Consider the following 13,338-nt stretch of genomic DNA (forward strand, 5'->3'; position numbering starts at 1 on the left):
TGTAATGGTAGTTAATTACACAATAGGTTTTGAATTGTTTAGGCCTATAAAGGTGAAACGTTATTTTAGAAAATAGACTCTTTAATCTACATCTTCTAGCATGTAATCAGCCTGGAGATGAATTAAGTCATTGCCATTGAAAAGTTTAATTTTGGGTGGCGCGTGTGGCTCAGTGGGTAGTATACTGAGGGTGGTGGGTTTAAATCCGGCTCTGGCCAGCTGAAACAGCAGTGGCAATTGTAGCTAAAAATAGCTGGGCCTTGTGGCAGGCATCTGTAGTCCCAGCTACTCTGGAGGCTGAGGCAAGAGAATCACTTAAGCCCAAAAGAGTTGGAGGTTGCCATGAGCTGTGATGACACGGCACTCTACCGAGGGTGACAAAGTGAGACTCTCAAAAAACAAAAAGAAAAAAAGAAAAAGGAAAGTTGAATTTTACAAAGAGGATTTGTTTACTCTTTTTTTTTTTTGCAGTTTTGGCTTGAGGCAGGTTTTAACCCACCACCTCTGGTATATGGGGCCGGTGCCCTACTCCTTGAGCCATAGGCGCCACCCTATTTACTCTTTTTTTAAAATTTTTTTTTGCATCATTGCTAAGTTTTTCATTGAACTGATGACAGAGGGCGGCACCTGTGGCTCAAAGGGGAAGGGCACCAGTCCCATATGCCGGAGGTGGTGGGTTCAAACCCAGCCCCCGCCAAAAACCACAATAAATAAATAAATATCTATTAAAAAAAAAACAAAAAGAAACATAAAGAACTGGTGACAGAAAGCTGTGTATGATAATCCTCTTTCTAACATTTGATGCACTTGAATTTTATATGCTTTCATGTGAAGTCTTGCCCGCAGAATCTTCTTGTACAGCAGAACCTATTTACTCTTTTTTAATGGTCTCAGTTACCACTGAGTCCCAGTTTTCTCATGTGTAGTGTGAAGGAGTTTAATTATCCAAAATGTTGAGTCATGCTAATTATCCAAGATTTTTAAAATCAATTAGCAAAAATTTGAGCAAAATATTTTGATTCTGTTCCATTTGATGCAAGGATAGAACTCGTGATAAATTTATATATTATTTTTAATGTATTCCAGTCTTTTAGTGTATTGTAATCTGCAGTTCCATTTAATTTTATTGACATTAGAAATTCTCAGAAATAGTTAAATTAAGTGGTTTGATTTATTGGCACTTATGCTGTTATTGTGCCACCTATTGTTTGGCAGAAGCTCTAATTGAACAGAAGCTGGTAAAGATGAGACTATACACATTGCCCTAAAGAGTTGATAGAAGATGATGTTATGTAGTACCTGTGCTTATGTCACATTACTAGTAAAGACTAATACTTTTTAGTATTCAGGGAGTATTTGTAAGTATTTTGATATTTGCTAATAATTGGTTACATACAGATTATATAATTATCTCATGAAGCACAATTTAGAAGTACCCCCTCTCAAAGGATAGTTGATCTTCAGGTTCATCTTGCTTATTTTATTTATTTATTTTTTATTTTCATCTTGCTTATTTTATTGCTCCCTATGAAATCAAGGAGTTTTGTTTGGTTTGTTTCTTGATGATTCCTCAGCTCTTAAAACAGTGTCTGACACATAGTTGGGTTTTGGTAACTATTTACTGAATGGATGTGAGTGTCAGCTTCCTTAAACTCTAGTGAGAGGATGCTGGTTTTTTTCCAGCCCAGTCTAACTCACTAAATTCATGAATTTAGTTTGCTAACTATCCTTAACTATCCTTGTCCTACTGAATCACTTTAGAAAAACATCAAAATGAATATTATAATTCCTAAGGGAGCAAAGTATGTTTATACATTTTAAGCAATAAGAATAAAAAGAAACATATTTTCTATTTACCTCTCAGCTAAAACAGAAAATTAAATTAATAAGACTCCTTTCCCATGGGCGGCACCTGTGGCTCAGCGGGTAGGGTGCCGGTCCCATATGCTGGAGGTGGCGGGTTCAAACCCAGCCCCGGCCAAATTAAAAAAAAAAAAAAAAAAGACTCCTTTCCCTTCAAAGGTTATTCCAGCCAAATTTATTTTAATTGAATGTAAAAACATAGAACAAATCTCAGGAGATTTTTTTTCTCCCCAATAGTACCTTACTTTCATATAGGTTCTGCCTGTTAAATATTTTTTGGCTCATTGTTCTTGATTGAAAAATACTTGAAAATGTCTTTGGTCTTTTATTTTGTGTGTGTTTCTGTGTGTGTAGAGGGGTTAATATAAAAAGTATTCACTGCATTATTTTGAGAATTTTTTTTATTTTGAGAATTTGTGAATGTATTTTTTTGTTCTAAAATCCTGGAGTGTATATTATAGAAATAGTAAGGTGTAGATAACATTAACAAATTATGTTAGCAATGTTTTCTAGAGTAATTTATTTTGCGTTTTTTTCTGAGTGATGTGTTTTTTGCATAAAGATGTTTAAAATTGAAATTGGATTTTTGAACAGCTTCATTGAGGTATAATTGACATTCAGTAAATTGTACATATTTGATGAGTTTTGACACTCGTACACACTACACCTGCAATATCATCTGCTATTGAGATAATAAACATGTTTATCATCCAAAATTATTACTATTTTTTTTTTTTTTGGCTGGGGCTAGGTTTGAGCCCACCACCTCCGGTATATGGGGCTGGCGCCCTACTCCTTTGAGCCACAGGTGCCGCCCTATTATCTAAAATTATTTCTCATGCCCTTTGATAAGTCCTCCCTTGCTCACCATTTGCTCCCCCCACATCATCCGTTTATAACCATTGACGCACTTTCTATCATTATGGATTAGTTTAATGAAATAGAATTTTAAGTTTGATTTATTTTTATTTTCATAGAAATTGGACCAGGATCTGAATGAAGTCAAAGCTCGAGTAGAGGAACTGGACAGAAAATATTACGAAGTTAAGAACAAGAAAGATGAATTACAAAGTGAAAGAAAGTTAGTACAGACTAAAATATGCCTTAATTTTTTTTTTTTTGGGCTTTAATTTTGTGAGTAATGATCGTTACTGGCTGTTACATGGTCTTTAAATTGTAAATTAACTGTTAAAGTTTGTTTTCAGTATTTTAGTCTAAACTGTATTACTATTACTGTGTCATATGTGTTTAAAGGCAGTCTAATTTTTGTTGATTAGTTACTTGTGGAGAGAGGAGAATGCAGAACAGCAAGCGCTTGCTGCTAAAAGAGAAGATCTTGAAAAGAAGCAGCAACTTCTTAGAGCGGCAACGGGAAAGGTGGGGCAGGTTCTTTTTATTACTTCTGTTTACCAGTGAGTTATTAAGTCAGTCATTATTACATAGGAATTTATTAGCTTTCAAGCTACAGATCATTGATTTCAGATAATAAGTAGGAGAGTGAAGTCCAAATCACTTATCCTCTATAGATATGAAACAATAGGAATTAAGCAGCATTATTACCACCTATGCTATTAGTGATAGCACTTTTGATTTTTAGGTGATAAGTCCATTTTTTACCCTATTGTTATAGAACAGAGTACCATAATGAAAGGTGTTACTTGTAGTATTTGTTGGAGAGGTTTAATTTAGTTTCTAGTATATTTTAAAATGTATGGAGTTAATAGGCTCATTTTTTAGTAGAAGTACTATTGTTGATATTATTTTAATATTTTCACTTCTAACAATTTACAGGCCATTTTAAATGGAATAGATAGCATTAACAAAGTGCTAGACCACTTTCGTCGAAAAGGAATAAACCAGCATGTTCAAAATGGTTATCATGGCATTGTAATGAATAACTTTGAATGTGAGCCGGCTTTCTACACATGCGTGGAAGTCACTGCTGGAAACAGGTGAAGGTTTTTACTTGATATTTAGCATTTTTTTTTTTTTTTTTTTGTAGAGACAGAGTTTCACTTTATCGCCCTCAGTAGAGTGCCATGGTGTCACACAGCTCACAGCAACCTCCAACTCCTGGGCTTAGGCTATTCTCCTGCCTCAGCTTCCCGAGTAGCTGGGACTACAGGCGCCCGCCGCAATGCCCGGCTATTTTTTTGTTGCAGTTTGGCCGGGGCCAGGCTTGAACCCGCCACCCTCGGTATATGGGGCCGGCGCCCTGCTCACTGAGCCACAGGCGCCGCCCCGATATTTAGCATTTTAAAGGGAAAAGCACTAAGGGTAACCTAAGAAATAACTTTCTGTAATTTTAGTATGGTATGTCTTCTATTATCTTCTTGTATCCTTGGTTCCTTATTTAACTTTCTGATTAAAGAAGTAGGTACCAAGTATTTGTTCTTAATCATAGAAACTAGAACATGTCCTCTTTGGGTTTTCTCCATCTCTCCATTGGAATTTTCTAAGTAGTCTTTTTTTTTTTTTCCCTATCAGTACAAATTGGGTTTTATAGAAATAAAGTGAATTGTTTGATGCTTATAATACTTTAAAGTCTAAACGAAGTGTGTTTTACTCTGTTTACATGTAGGTTATTTTATCACATTGTTGATTCAGATGAAGTCAGCACAAAGATTTTAATGGAGTTTAATAAAATGAATCTTCCTGGAGAGGTCACTTTTCTGCCTCTTAACAAGTTAGATGTCAGAGATACTGCCTATCCCGAAACCAATGTGAGTCAGTTTGTGTTAAGGTCTATCTGTTCATTAAGTTTCTTTTGATTACATAAACTGTTTAGTATGTGCTAGTGCGCAGGCATTATATACTGGCATTTATTGTTCTATGAGATAAACATGCTTTTCTTCCTATAGAGCATAATTAGTATTGGGTAGGGTTGAAGAGAGAGATAGAAGTCACAGCCAAGAATGAAACAAGTCATTTCAAATGTGTAAAGTGTTGAAGTGTATAAGGACAGGATGCTTTGAGAGCATTTCTGTGTGTGACAAAGTTAAGGTTAGGGAGTTGGAGAATTCCTGAATATCTTAAAGTTTTCTGGATATACTTTTTTTTTTTTTTTGAGACAGTCTTTGTTGCCCTCAGTAGAGTGCCGTAGTGTCATAGCTCACAGCAGCCTCTAACTCTTGGGCTCAAGCGATTCTCTTGTCTGACCCTCCCAAGTAGCTGGGACTACAGGTGGCCACCACAATGCCTGGCTATCTTTATTTTTATTTTTTTTGAGACAGAGCCTCAAGCTGTCACCCTGGGTAGAGTGCTGTGGCATCACAGCTCACAGCAACCTCCAACTCTTGGGCTCAATCTATTCTCCTGCCTCCGCATCCCAGGTAGCTGGGACTATAGGCACCTGCCACAGTGCCTGGCTATTTTTTTTTGGTTGCAGCTGTCGTTTTGGCAGGCCCAGGCTGGATTCGAACCCGCCAGCTCAGTGTGTGTGGCTGACGCCTTAGCCACTTGAGTCACAGGCGCTGAGCCAACTGGGTACTTTGAGAAGCCAGGTCTCGCTCTGTCTCAGGCTGTTCTCGAACCCGTGAGCTTAGGCAATCTACCCACCTCGGCCTCTGGATATACTTTGAAAATAGTTTATAAATTAAATGAAAGATGGCTAGCAAGATGACAGATTCTGAAAGCATAATGTTGCTTTTGTTAGTAACTAATATATTTTAAATGGACTACAAATATTTTTTAGATGCTCTTAGTGAAAAATGTAATTGTTTTGAGGTACCACAGAATGTTGATAGTAATAGCAGCTATTTTTACCATCCTCTAGGTTAAAGCTGAAACCCTATGAGGAGGATCAGTAATTTAAATGGAAAATTAAGAATTTTATAAGCTGGGGCGGCACCTGTGGCTCAAGGAGTAGGGCGCCGGTCCCATATGCTGGAGGTGGCGGGTTCAAACCCAGCCCCGGCCAAAAAAAAAAAAAAAAGAATTTTATAAGCTACAAAAGGCTTCAGTTTTTTCGCTTTCAGATCCATAAATTGCCTTTGAAGCTTTAGGGAAAGAAAAGTTGAATCTCACAATGTATGAATCAAACCAGACACAAAAGAATGCATGCAGTGTGGTTCCAGTTAAGCTACATAACTAAACTTAGATGATAGAACTAGAAAGAAGTACAAGGACGTGATTAGCACACAGCCAACAGTATGGGTCACCTCCAGCAGCTAGCCACTGTATGTAACCACTTTGTGATTAGGAATGGAGCACACTTGTGACTTTTGGGGTGTCATTAGGCAGGGTTCATACTTGATGTTTAGTTCATGTTTCCTAAAAGTAATAATTAGGTGTATAGCAGGAGTTCTTAACCTTTTTTGTACTGTGCATTCCTTTGACTACTCGAAGCCTATGGAGCCTTTCTCAGAAATTTTAAATGCATAAGATAATCTACTTTGGATCACAAAGGAAACCAGTTCTATTGGCATAGTTATCACAGTATTTTAAAAAATGTGCTGTGTGGTGGTTATAATGGTGTTCCCTCTGTAATTATTAAGTTTAACATGTTTATTGCATTTTTCTGTATAAAGAGTGTATTTCATAGTTTAAAAAATTCTGAAACTCTTAACAGTTTGGGAATAAAGTTAAAAAATACATTTTATTTGATAAAATATTTTTCCAAGTATCTAATTTTGATATATACACAATATATACAATTAAAATATTTGGGGGTAATACTATTTGCATTTATTTAGGTTTTTCTATGTGAGAGACATGATCCTAAGTATTTAATATTGTGCTTAGAGTTTTGTAAATAAAGTAATCATCTGGAGAAGTTACGTAACTTCTCCAGAGCACATATATGATGAGGGGTAGAACCAAGATTTTCAACTTGGGCAGTCTGGCTTCAGAGCAGCTAAGCTCTTTTATCACTGTGCTGTAATACTGAAAACCTTAATGATACCATGAACAAAATTTCCAGGATACTTCAGTAGAACGAGTCTTCTAACTTTTTCAGTATAAAAAAAAACAGTAGTTTTGAAATATATTGGCATTTGTGTTTATTTGTATTTCTTATAGATATAATTAATAACTATTAATTTTTAATTGTGATATTTTGCTTGCTGACAAAATACTTATTTTTAGGATGCTATTCCTATGATCAGTAAACTGAGGTACAATCCCAGATTTGACAAAGCTTTCAAACATGTGTTTGGCAAGACACTTATTTGTCGTAGCATGGAAGTTTCAACCCAGCTGGCCCGTGCTTTCACTATGGACTGCATTACTTTGGAAGGTTTGTAATAGTAATTCTTAGTTTTAAACAAATAAATTGTAATAAATCATTTAACAAGCGATGAACTGTGCAGTGTCACTTTTTCTGTGCATGTTGATGAGTATATCTTATATAGTAATTCATAGTCGGGTTTAAGAGTATTTGAAAATTCGTGTTCAGTTATTTTATCATTTAAATAGTTTGTTCAAGTGAGAGGTCAAATAGGGTTCATACTTGATGTTTAGTATGTAATAATCAGGTCTATAGCAGGTGTTCTTAACCTTTTTTGCACTATGCATTCCTTTGGCTACTTGAAGCCTATGGAGCCTTTCTCAGAAATTTTAAATGCATAAGGTAAACTACTTTGGATCACAAAGGAAACCAGCTATATTGGCATGGCTATCACAGTATTTTAAAAAATGTGGCAAGGTACAGTGGCTTATGCCTGTAATCCTAGGACTCTGGGAGGCTGAGGCGAGTGGATTGCTCGAGCTCATGAGTTTGAGACAAGTCTGAGCAAAACAAGATCCCATCTCTACTAAAAATAGAAAAACTGGGGCAAGAGGATCGCTTGAGCCCGAGTTGGAGGTTGCTGTGAGCTGTGACGCCATGACACTCTACCCAGAGCGACAGCTTGAGACTGTCTCAAAAAGAATAAAAGACATAGTAATTCTTCAATGCATTTGAAAACAAGATTTAGTGATGGGTTTTATAACTTCTATAATGTTGAAACAATATTTTTAGATCTGTGACAAGTGTAATCTGATATTTATATTGGTAACAAAGTCTTGAGTACTGATACTACTGTGGTTCTTATCCTATTCATTATAGAAGGAAATACTAAATTTCCTTTTCCTTTTTTTTTTTTTTTTGAGTCAGTCTTAAGCTGTCACCTTGGATAGAATGCCATGGTGTCATAGATCACAGCAACCTCCAACTCTTGGGCTCAAGTGATGTTCTTGCCTCAGTTTTGGTATTTTTAGTAGAGACATGGTCTTGCTTTTTGCTCAGACTGGTCTCGAACTTGTGAACTCAAGCAATTTACTGGCCTCAGCCTCCCTAAGTGCTAGGATTTCAAGCATGAGCCACCATGCCTGGCCTCATTTTCAGGTTAATAAAAATAAAGATGTAAATTTTTTTCCCCACTCAAGTCATAGATCTCTTAAATATTATCTATGAAACCCAGGTTAAGAACCCCTGTGATATAGATTCACCTGTTCTCATTTTTTGTTTATTTCTTCTCTTTATATTTTATTGAAGTCAGAAAGTCAAACACAAAGAATCCACATTCAAATTTTCTCAGTTGTCCCAAAATATTTTTCTATCTAGGATCCAGTTAGGGATGCACACAGGGTCTTCTCTTTAGATTCTTTACATACAGAACAATTCCTCTTATCTCTCCCCCTACCCTCCCCATGAAATGGATTTTCCCATAGAAAGTTCTATTCTCTGGATTTGTCTTGTTGCTTCCTCATCACTAGATTCAGGTTAAGCATTCTTGGCATGAATGCTGCATGAGTGATGTATACTTACTCCATCGTTATTATGTGTACTGTTGTTAATGATGCTGTTTTGATCAATAGTACATCTTTGTTGTAAAAGGTACCTTTTCCCCTTTGTAATTAATAAGTGATGCGTGATACTGTTTTTGAATACCATGTCTTGCCAACAGTTTTTTTTACCAGTTGTTTGGCATTTTTATTCACCTTTGCTTGAATCCGTTATTACACTAGGGGTTCCAAAACAATGATTCTTCAATTCTGTCATTTGCCTCTGCATTTATTAGCAGTCATCGTTCTGTAAAGAAGACCCCTTTCCTTTCATTTTTTAAAAAGTATCACTGTTGTCGTTATTTTTGATGTCTGGTTTTATCCCCAGATACGGGCAGTAGAAATTCCAGGCTAGGTCCTATGTCTTATTGACATATCCTCATTAGTCTTCAGCACTTCCTTGCTTTCTGGCATATATTCAGGGTCACCTGGAATATATATATTTTTTAAGCTGCAAATTTTAGGAAAAAATTTTTTTCAGGGTGACTTAAATTTTTAACTTTTTAATTCTCATTATGCATTTAAATTAGTTCAGATTAGTTTTTTGACTATAAGTCAATTTATCATTGAATAAAGAAGATATATGGAATTATTGCCTTTCTTACACCTGTTTTGTTTACAGGTGACCAAGTCAGTCATCGGGGTGCTCTAACTGGAGGTTATTATGACACAAGGAAGTCTCGACTTGAATTGCAAAAAGATGTTAGAAAAGCAGAAGAAGAATTAGGTGAGCTTGAAGCAAAGCTCAATGAAAACCTGCGCAGAAATATTGAAAATATCTTTTTATTTTGTGCTTAGTTATGGATACTGTAGAAAAAGAATTATGTTTTGATTGCAGTATATAGTCTTCTGTGTTTGGGTATTTTGTGGGTCCCCCGCCCCCACGAAGTGGGGAAAATTTTCATGTCTTTTCACTTTGATTTGTATGTGCGTACAGGAACTTATGTTTGCCTATTTAACTTTTAAAGACTAAGAGGAAAAGCTAAAAGCATTTTAATATTGATCCTTTACGTAACTGTTAATAGCCAACATCAGTGAGTTACTTTTGGGCGAGAAGAACCCAAGAAATGTGAAAATTAAAGATAATCAGCAAAGAAAAGAAACTAAGAAGGCCTGGTCAGTGAATTGTAAAAGAAAAACCTTGATAGTGTTGCAGTAAGGAAGAGGGTGGGAGGCATCAGTAATGTCACACATTGTGCAGAAGTAAAATATATATGGTTTGAAAAATGTCCATTAGATTTTACTTTTTTTATTTTTTTGAGATAGAGTCTGGCTATGTTGCCTGGGCTAGGGTACAGTGGTGTCATCATAGCTCATTATAACCTCAAACTCCTGGACTCAAGCAGTGCTTTGCCTTGGCTTCCCAAGTAGCTGGGACTATGGGCACATGCCACCACACCTAGCTAATTTTTCTATTTTTTGTAGAGGTGGCATCTCACTCTTGTCTAGGCTGATCTTGAATTCCTGGCCTCAAGTGATCCTCTTGCATTAGTCTCCTAAAGTGCTAGGACTATAGGTGGGAGCTACCATACCTGGCAGATTTTATTACCTTTTTTATTTTTATTTTTTGAGACAGTCTCACTCAGTCGCCCTGGAATTGAGAGTGGTGGCATCATAGCTCACAGCAACCTTAAACTCTCGAGCTTGAGCAATTCTCTTGCCTCAGCCTCCCGAGTAGCGGGGACTACAGGTGCCTACCACGATACCTGGCAATTGTTTTGGAGACAGAGTCTTGTTCTTGCTTAGGCTGGTCTCAAACTCCTGAGCTCAGGCAATCTCGGTCCTCCCAGAGGGCTAGGATTACAGGTGTGAGCCACTGCACTTTGCCAGATTTTATTATCTTGAGATTATTTGGTGCAGATTTTGTGGTAGTAGAGGAAATGGCTATCAAAAGTCCAAGTCTGAGTAACCATAGTTGTTTTTTCACATAAAAATTATGCTGCATGGGGCGGCGCCTGTGGCTCAAGGAGTAGGGCACCGGCCCCATATGCCGGAGGTGGTGGGTTCAAACCCAGCCCTGGCCAAGAACCGCAAAAAAAAAAAAAAAATTATGCTGCATGAAGAGTGGCTAGTTCAGCTGCCAACTAAAACGGTTGTACACATGCATTTTCTTAAAACAACCATAGGGCTTTGATATAAGGCAGAAATAGTTGGTGTGTGCTTCACCTTTTGTTATACAGTGTTAAGAATACAAGTACTTGAGCATCAAGAAAAAACAAACTGTTCATAGCTTCAAGGACACCCTTAAGTGAAACTGGCAGCATTTTTTTTTTTAAGTCTAAGTTTATAACTTCTGTGTCAATTGGTACAAGCAAAAGCAACAGTATAGAGAAAAATCAGGGATCTTACCTTATCTTCCCTTGCCCAGTTCTGCATAATACACTGAGAAAACTGCCTAAATTTGATAAGGTGTTAGCACAAAGAAAGTATGGGGAAATACTAAGGAAAAGGAGGGTTTTGACAGCATATACCACTCTTTTCCTATATTTGATAATCCAGCTAGATTGAATTATTCTTCCACATTGGGCAAGACCTACTTTTCATGTATATCTTCATAATGTACCACAGTGCCTTACGTATAATACGCATAATAGATAAAACACAGTAAATATTTATAGAATGAAAAGGTATTTTAAAAATATACAATATCGTTAGATTTTACAGAAAAGGAAGCTAAGTAACATGTATACTAGTAAAATAGTATACATGTTATTTTGATAGTGAAATAGTGGGGTGAAATGTTTTAAGTTTCTATTGTGTTTAGGCAGTATAGTTCTGCATTGTTAGGATCCATAAATGTGAGCATATAACTGTTAATTTAGAGATAAAGAAAAGATAGGGATACATGGCATTGTGTTGTAAAGAACTGAAGAGAATTAAGATGATATGATAATATTTACAACTTGGAGAGAGTTTTCCTTAGCTTTGTATATGGATTAATAATGAAATTGATCAGTTGATGAACCAGATGCAACAGATAGAGACCCAACAAAGGAAATTTAAAGCATCCAGAGATAGCATATTATCAGAAATGAAGATGCTAAAAGAGAAGAGGCAGCAGTCAGAGAAAACTTTTATGCCTAAGGTTCGTAAGTATGTGTTTTATTATAGATTAATTGGGATGGATCATATGTTATATGGGTTATCTTTGAATTTTATGTGTTCCATTTTTATTGAGGCCCGTACTTTTGGATATCTATATCTATCTGTACTCTGCTTACATCTGTGTATACTCAGAGTCTCCTTTTGGCAGCATTCAAACTTTGCACCCTCATTGGATAAATAGGCATTTTAAGATACGAATAATAGTAACGTCTGACCATCGGCATTTAATTTGTCAGTACTATTTTTGTCTGGAAGCACTATAGAGTTAGTTGAATATTTGATTGTGTTTTGTCCATATTAAAATGAGTAGAAAGCAAAGTTATAAATGATAGTATGTTAATTGTCTTATGAACTTGAAACAGTTTTGACAAATCACATCAATAAGTACTATCAATAATACTGAAACAACAAAGAGGAGCCACAATTGTACTACCTTAGTACAATCTGCAACTTTTTTTTTTTTTTTTGGTTGAGACAGTCTCACTGTATTGACCTTGGTAGAGTGCTATGGTGTCACATAGCTCACAGCAACCTCCAACTCCTGGGCTTAGGCAATTCTCTTGCCTCAGCCTCCCAAGTAGCGGGGACTATAGGCACCCACCACAGTGCCCAGCTATTTTTTTGTTGCGGTTTGGCTGGGGCCAGGTTTGAACCCGCCACCCTCGGTATATGGGGCGGGCACCCTACTCACTGAGCCACAGGTGCCGCCACCCCCCCTTTTTTTTTTGTGACAGAATCTTGCTCTGTTGCTTGGGCTAGAGAGCAGTGGCATCATCATACCTCATTGATTGCAACCTTAAGCTTCTAAGTTGAAGCAGTCTTCCTGCCTTAGCCTCTTCAGTAACTTGGACTATAGCTGTGCACCACCACACTAGGCCACTTTTTCTAGTTTTAGAAGAGATTGAGGATCTCTTACTCCTACCTCATCCTCCCAGAGTGCTAGGATTACAGGCATCAGTTATTGTACCTCACCTCTGGCAACTTTTTGTTCTTAAGAATTTGCCTTAAGAATTTTTTTGTATACCGGTAGTTTAATTATGGGATATAATCTGTTCCATATACCCCCATAGTATTGCATCATATTTTTTACTGCGTAGTTTTAGTTACCAAATTTAATGAGTACATAATAATTGAGTTGATATTATTTATTTAGCTCACTAATGTCAAATACAGGTTTTCTTATTTATTTATTTTTTTTTTTTGTGGTTTTTGGCCAGGGCTGGGTTTGAACCCGCCACCTCCGGCATATGGGACCGGCGCCCTACTCCTTGAGCCACAGGCGCCACCCTCAAATACAGGTTTTCAATTTTTTATTATTATAAGTACTACAGTGACTAATAACTTTATTAATAAATGAATTTGTCATATAGCAACGTAGCTTACAAAGTTTGGAGGCAAGTTTGCATGCTATGGAGTCTACCAGAGAGTCATTGAAAGCAGAACTGGGGACTGATTTGCTTTCTCAACTTAGTCTGGAAGATCAGAAGAGAGTAGATGCATTGAATGATGAAATTCGTCAGCTTCAGCAGGCAAGTACAACTTGCAGGAAAAAAAATTTCATTGGTAATTGGCTATTATAAAAAGTGCCTCTTTTATCAAAATAAG

The 13,338-nt window shown here is 36.7% G+C and overlaps 1 protein-coding gene across 3 annotated transcripts in view; it reads left to right on the forward strand.

The window, feature by feature from the left end:
* The window catches only part of SMC3 (structural maintenance of chromosomes 3), a 47,419-nt gene that overhangs the window by 27,816 nt on the left and 6,265 nt on the right, over nucleotides 1–13,338 (forward strand). For all 3 annotated transcript variants that reach the window (XM_053583614.1, XM_053583616.1, XM_053583615.1), the window contains 8 exons: nucleotides 2,841–2,944; nucleotides 3,141–3,240; nucleotides 3,655–3,815; nucleotides 4,445–4,586; nucleotides 6,949–7,099; nucleotides 9,251–9,403; nucleotides 11,562–11,713; nucleotides 13,104–13,262. In XM_053583614.1, the coding sequence (XP_053439589.1) occupies nucleotides 2,841–2,944; nucleotides 3,141–3,240; nucleotides 3,655–3,815; nucleotides 4,445–4,586; nucleotides 6,949–7,099; nucleotides 9,251–9,403; nucleotides 11,562–11,713; nucleotides 13,104–13,262 (1,122 nt within the window). The remainder of the gene's footprint in view (nucleotides 1–2,840; nucleotides 2,945–3,140; nucleotides 3,241–3,654; nucleotides 3,816–4,444; nucleotides 4,587–6,948; nucleotides 7,100–9,250; nucleotides 9,404–11,561; nucleotides 11,714–13,103; nucleotides 13,263–13,338) is intronic.

The sequence above is a fragment of the Nycticebus coucang genome, chromosome 3 (assembly GCF_027406575.1).
Source record: "Nycticebus coucang isolate mNycCou1 chromosome 3, mNycCou1.pri, whole genome shotgun sequence".
NCBI lineage: Eukaryota > Metazoa > Chordata > Mammalia > Primates > Lorisidae > Nycticebus > Nycticebus coucang.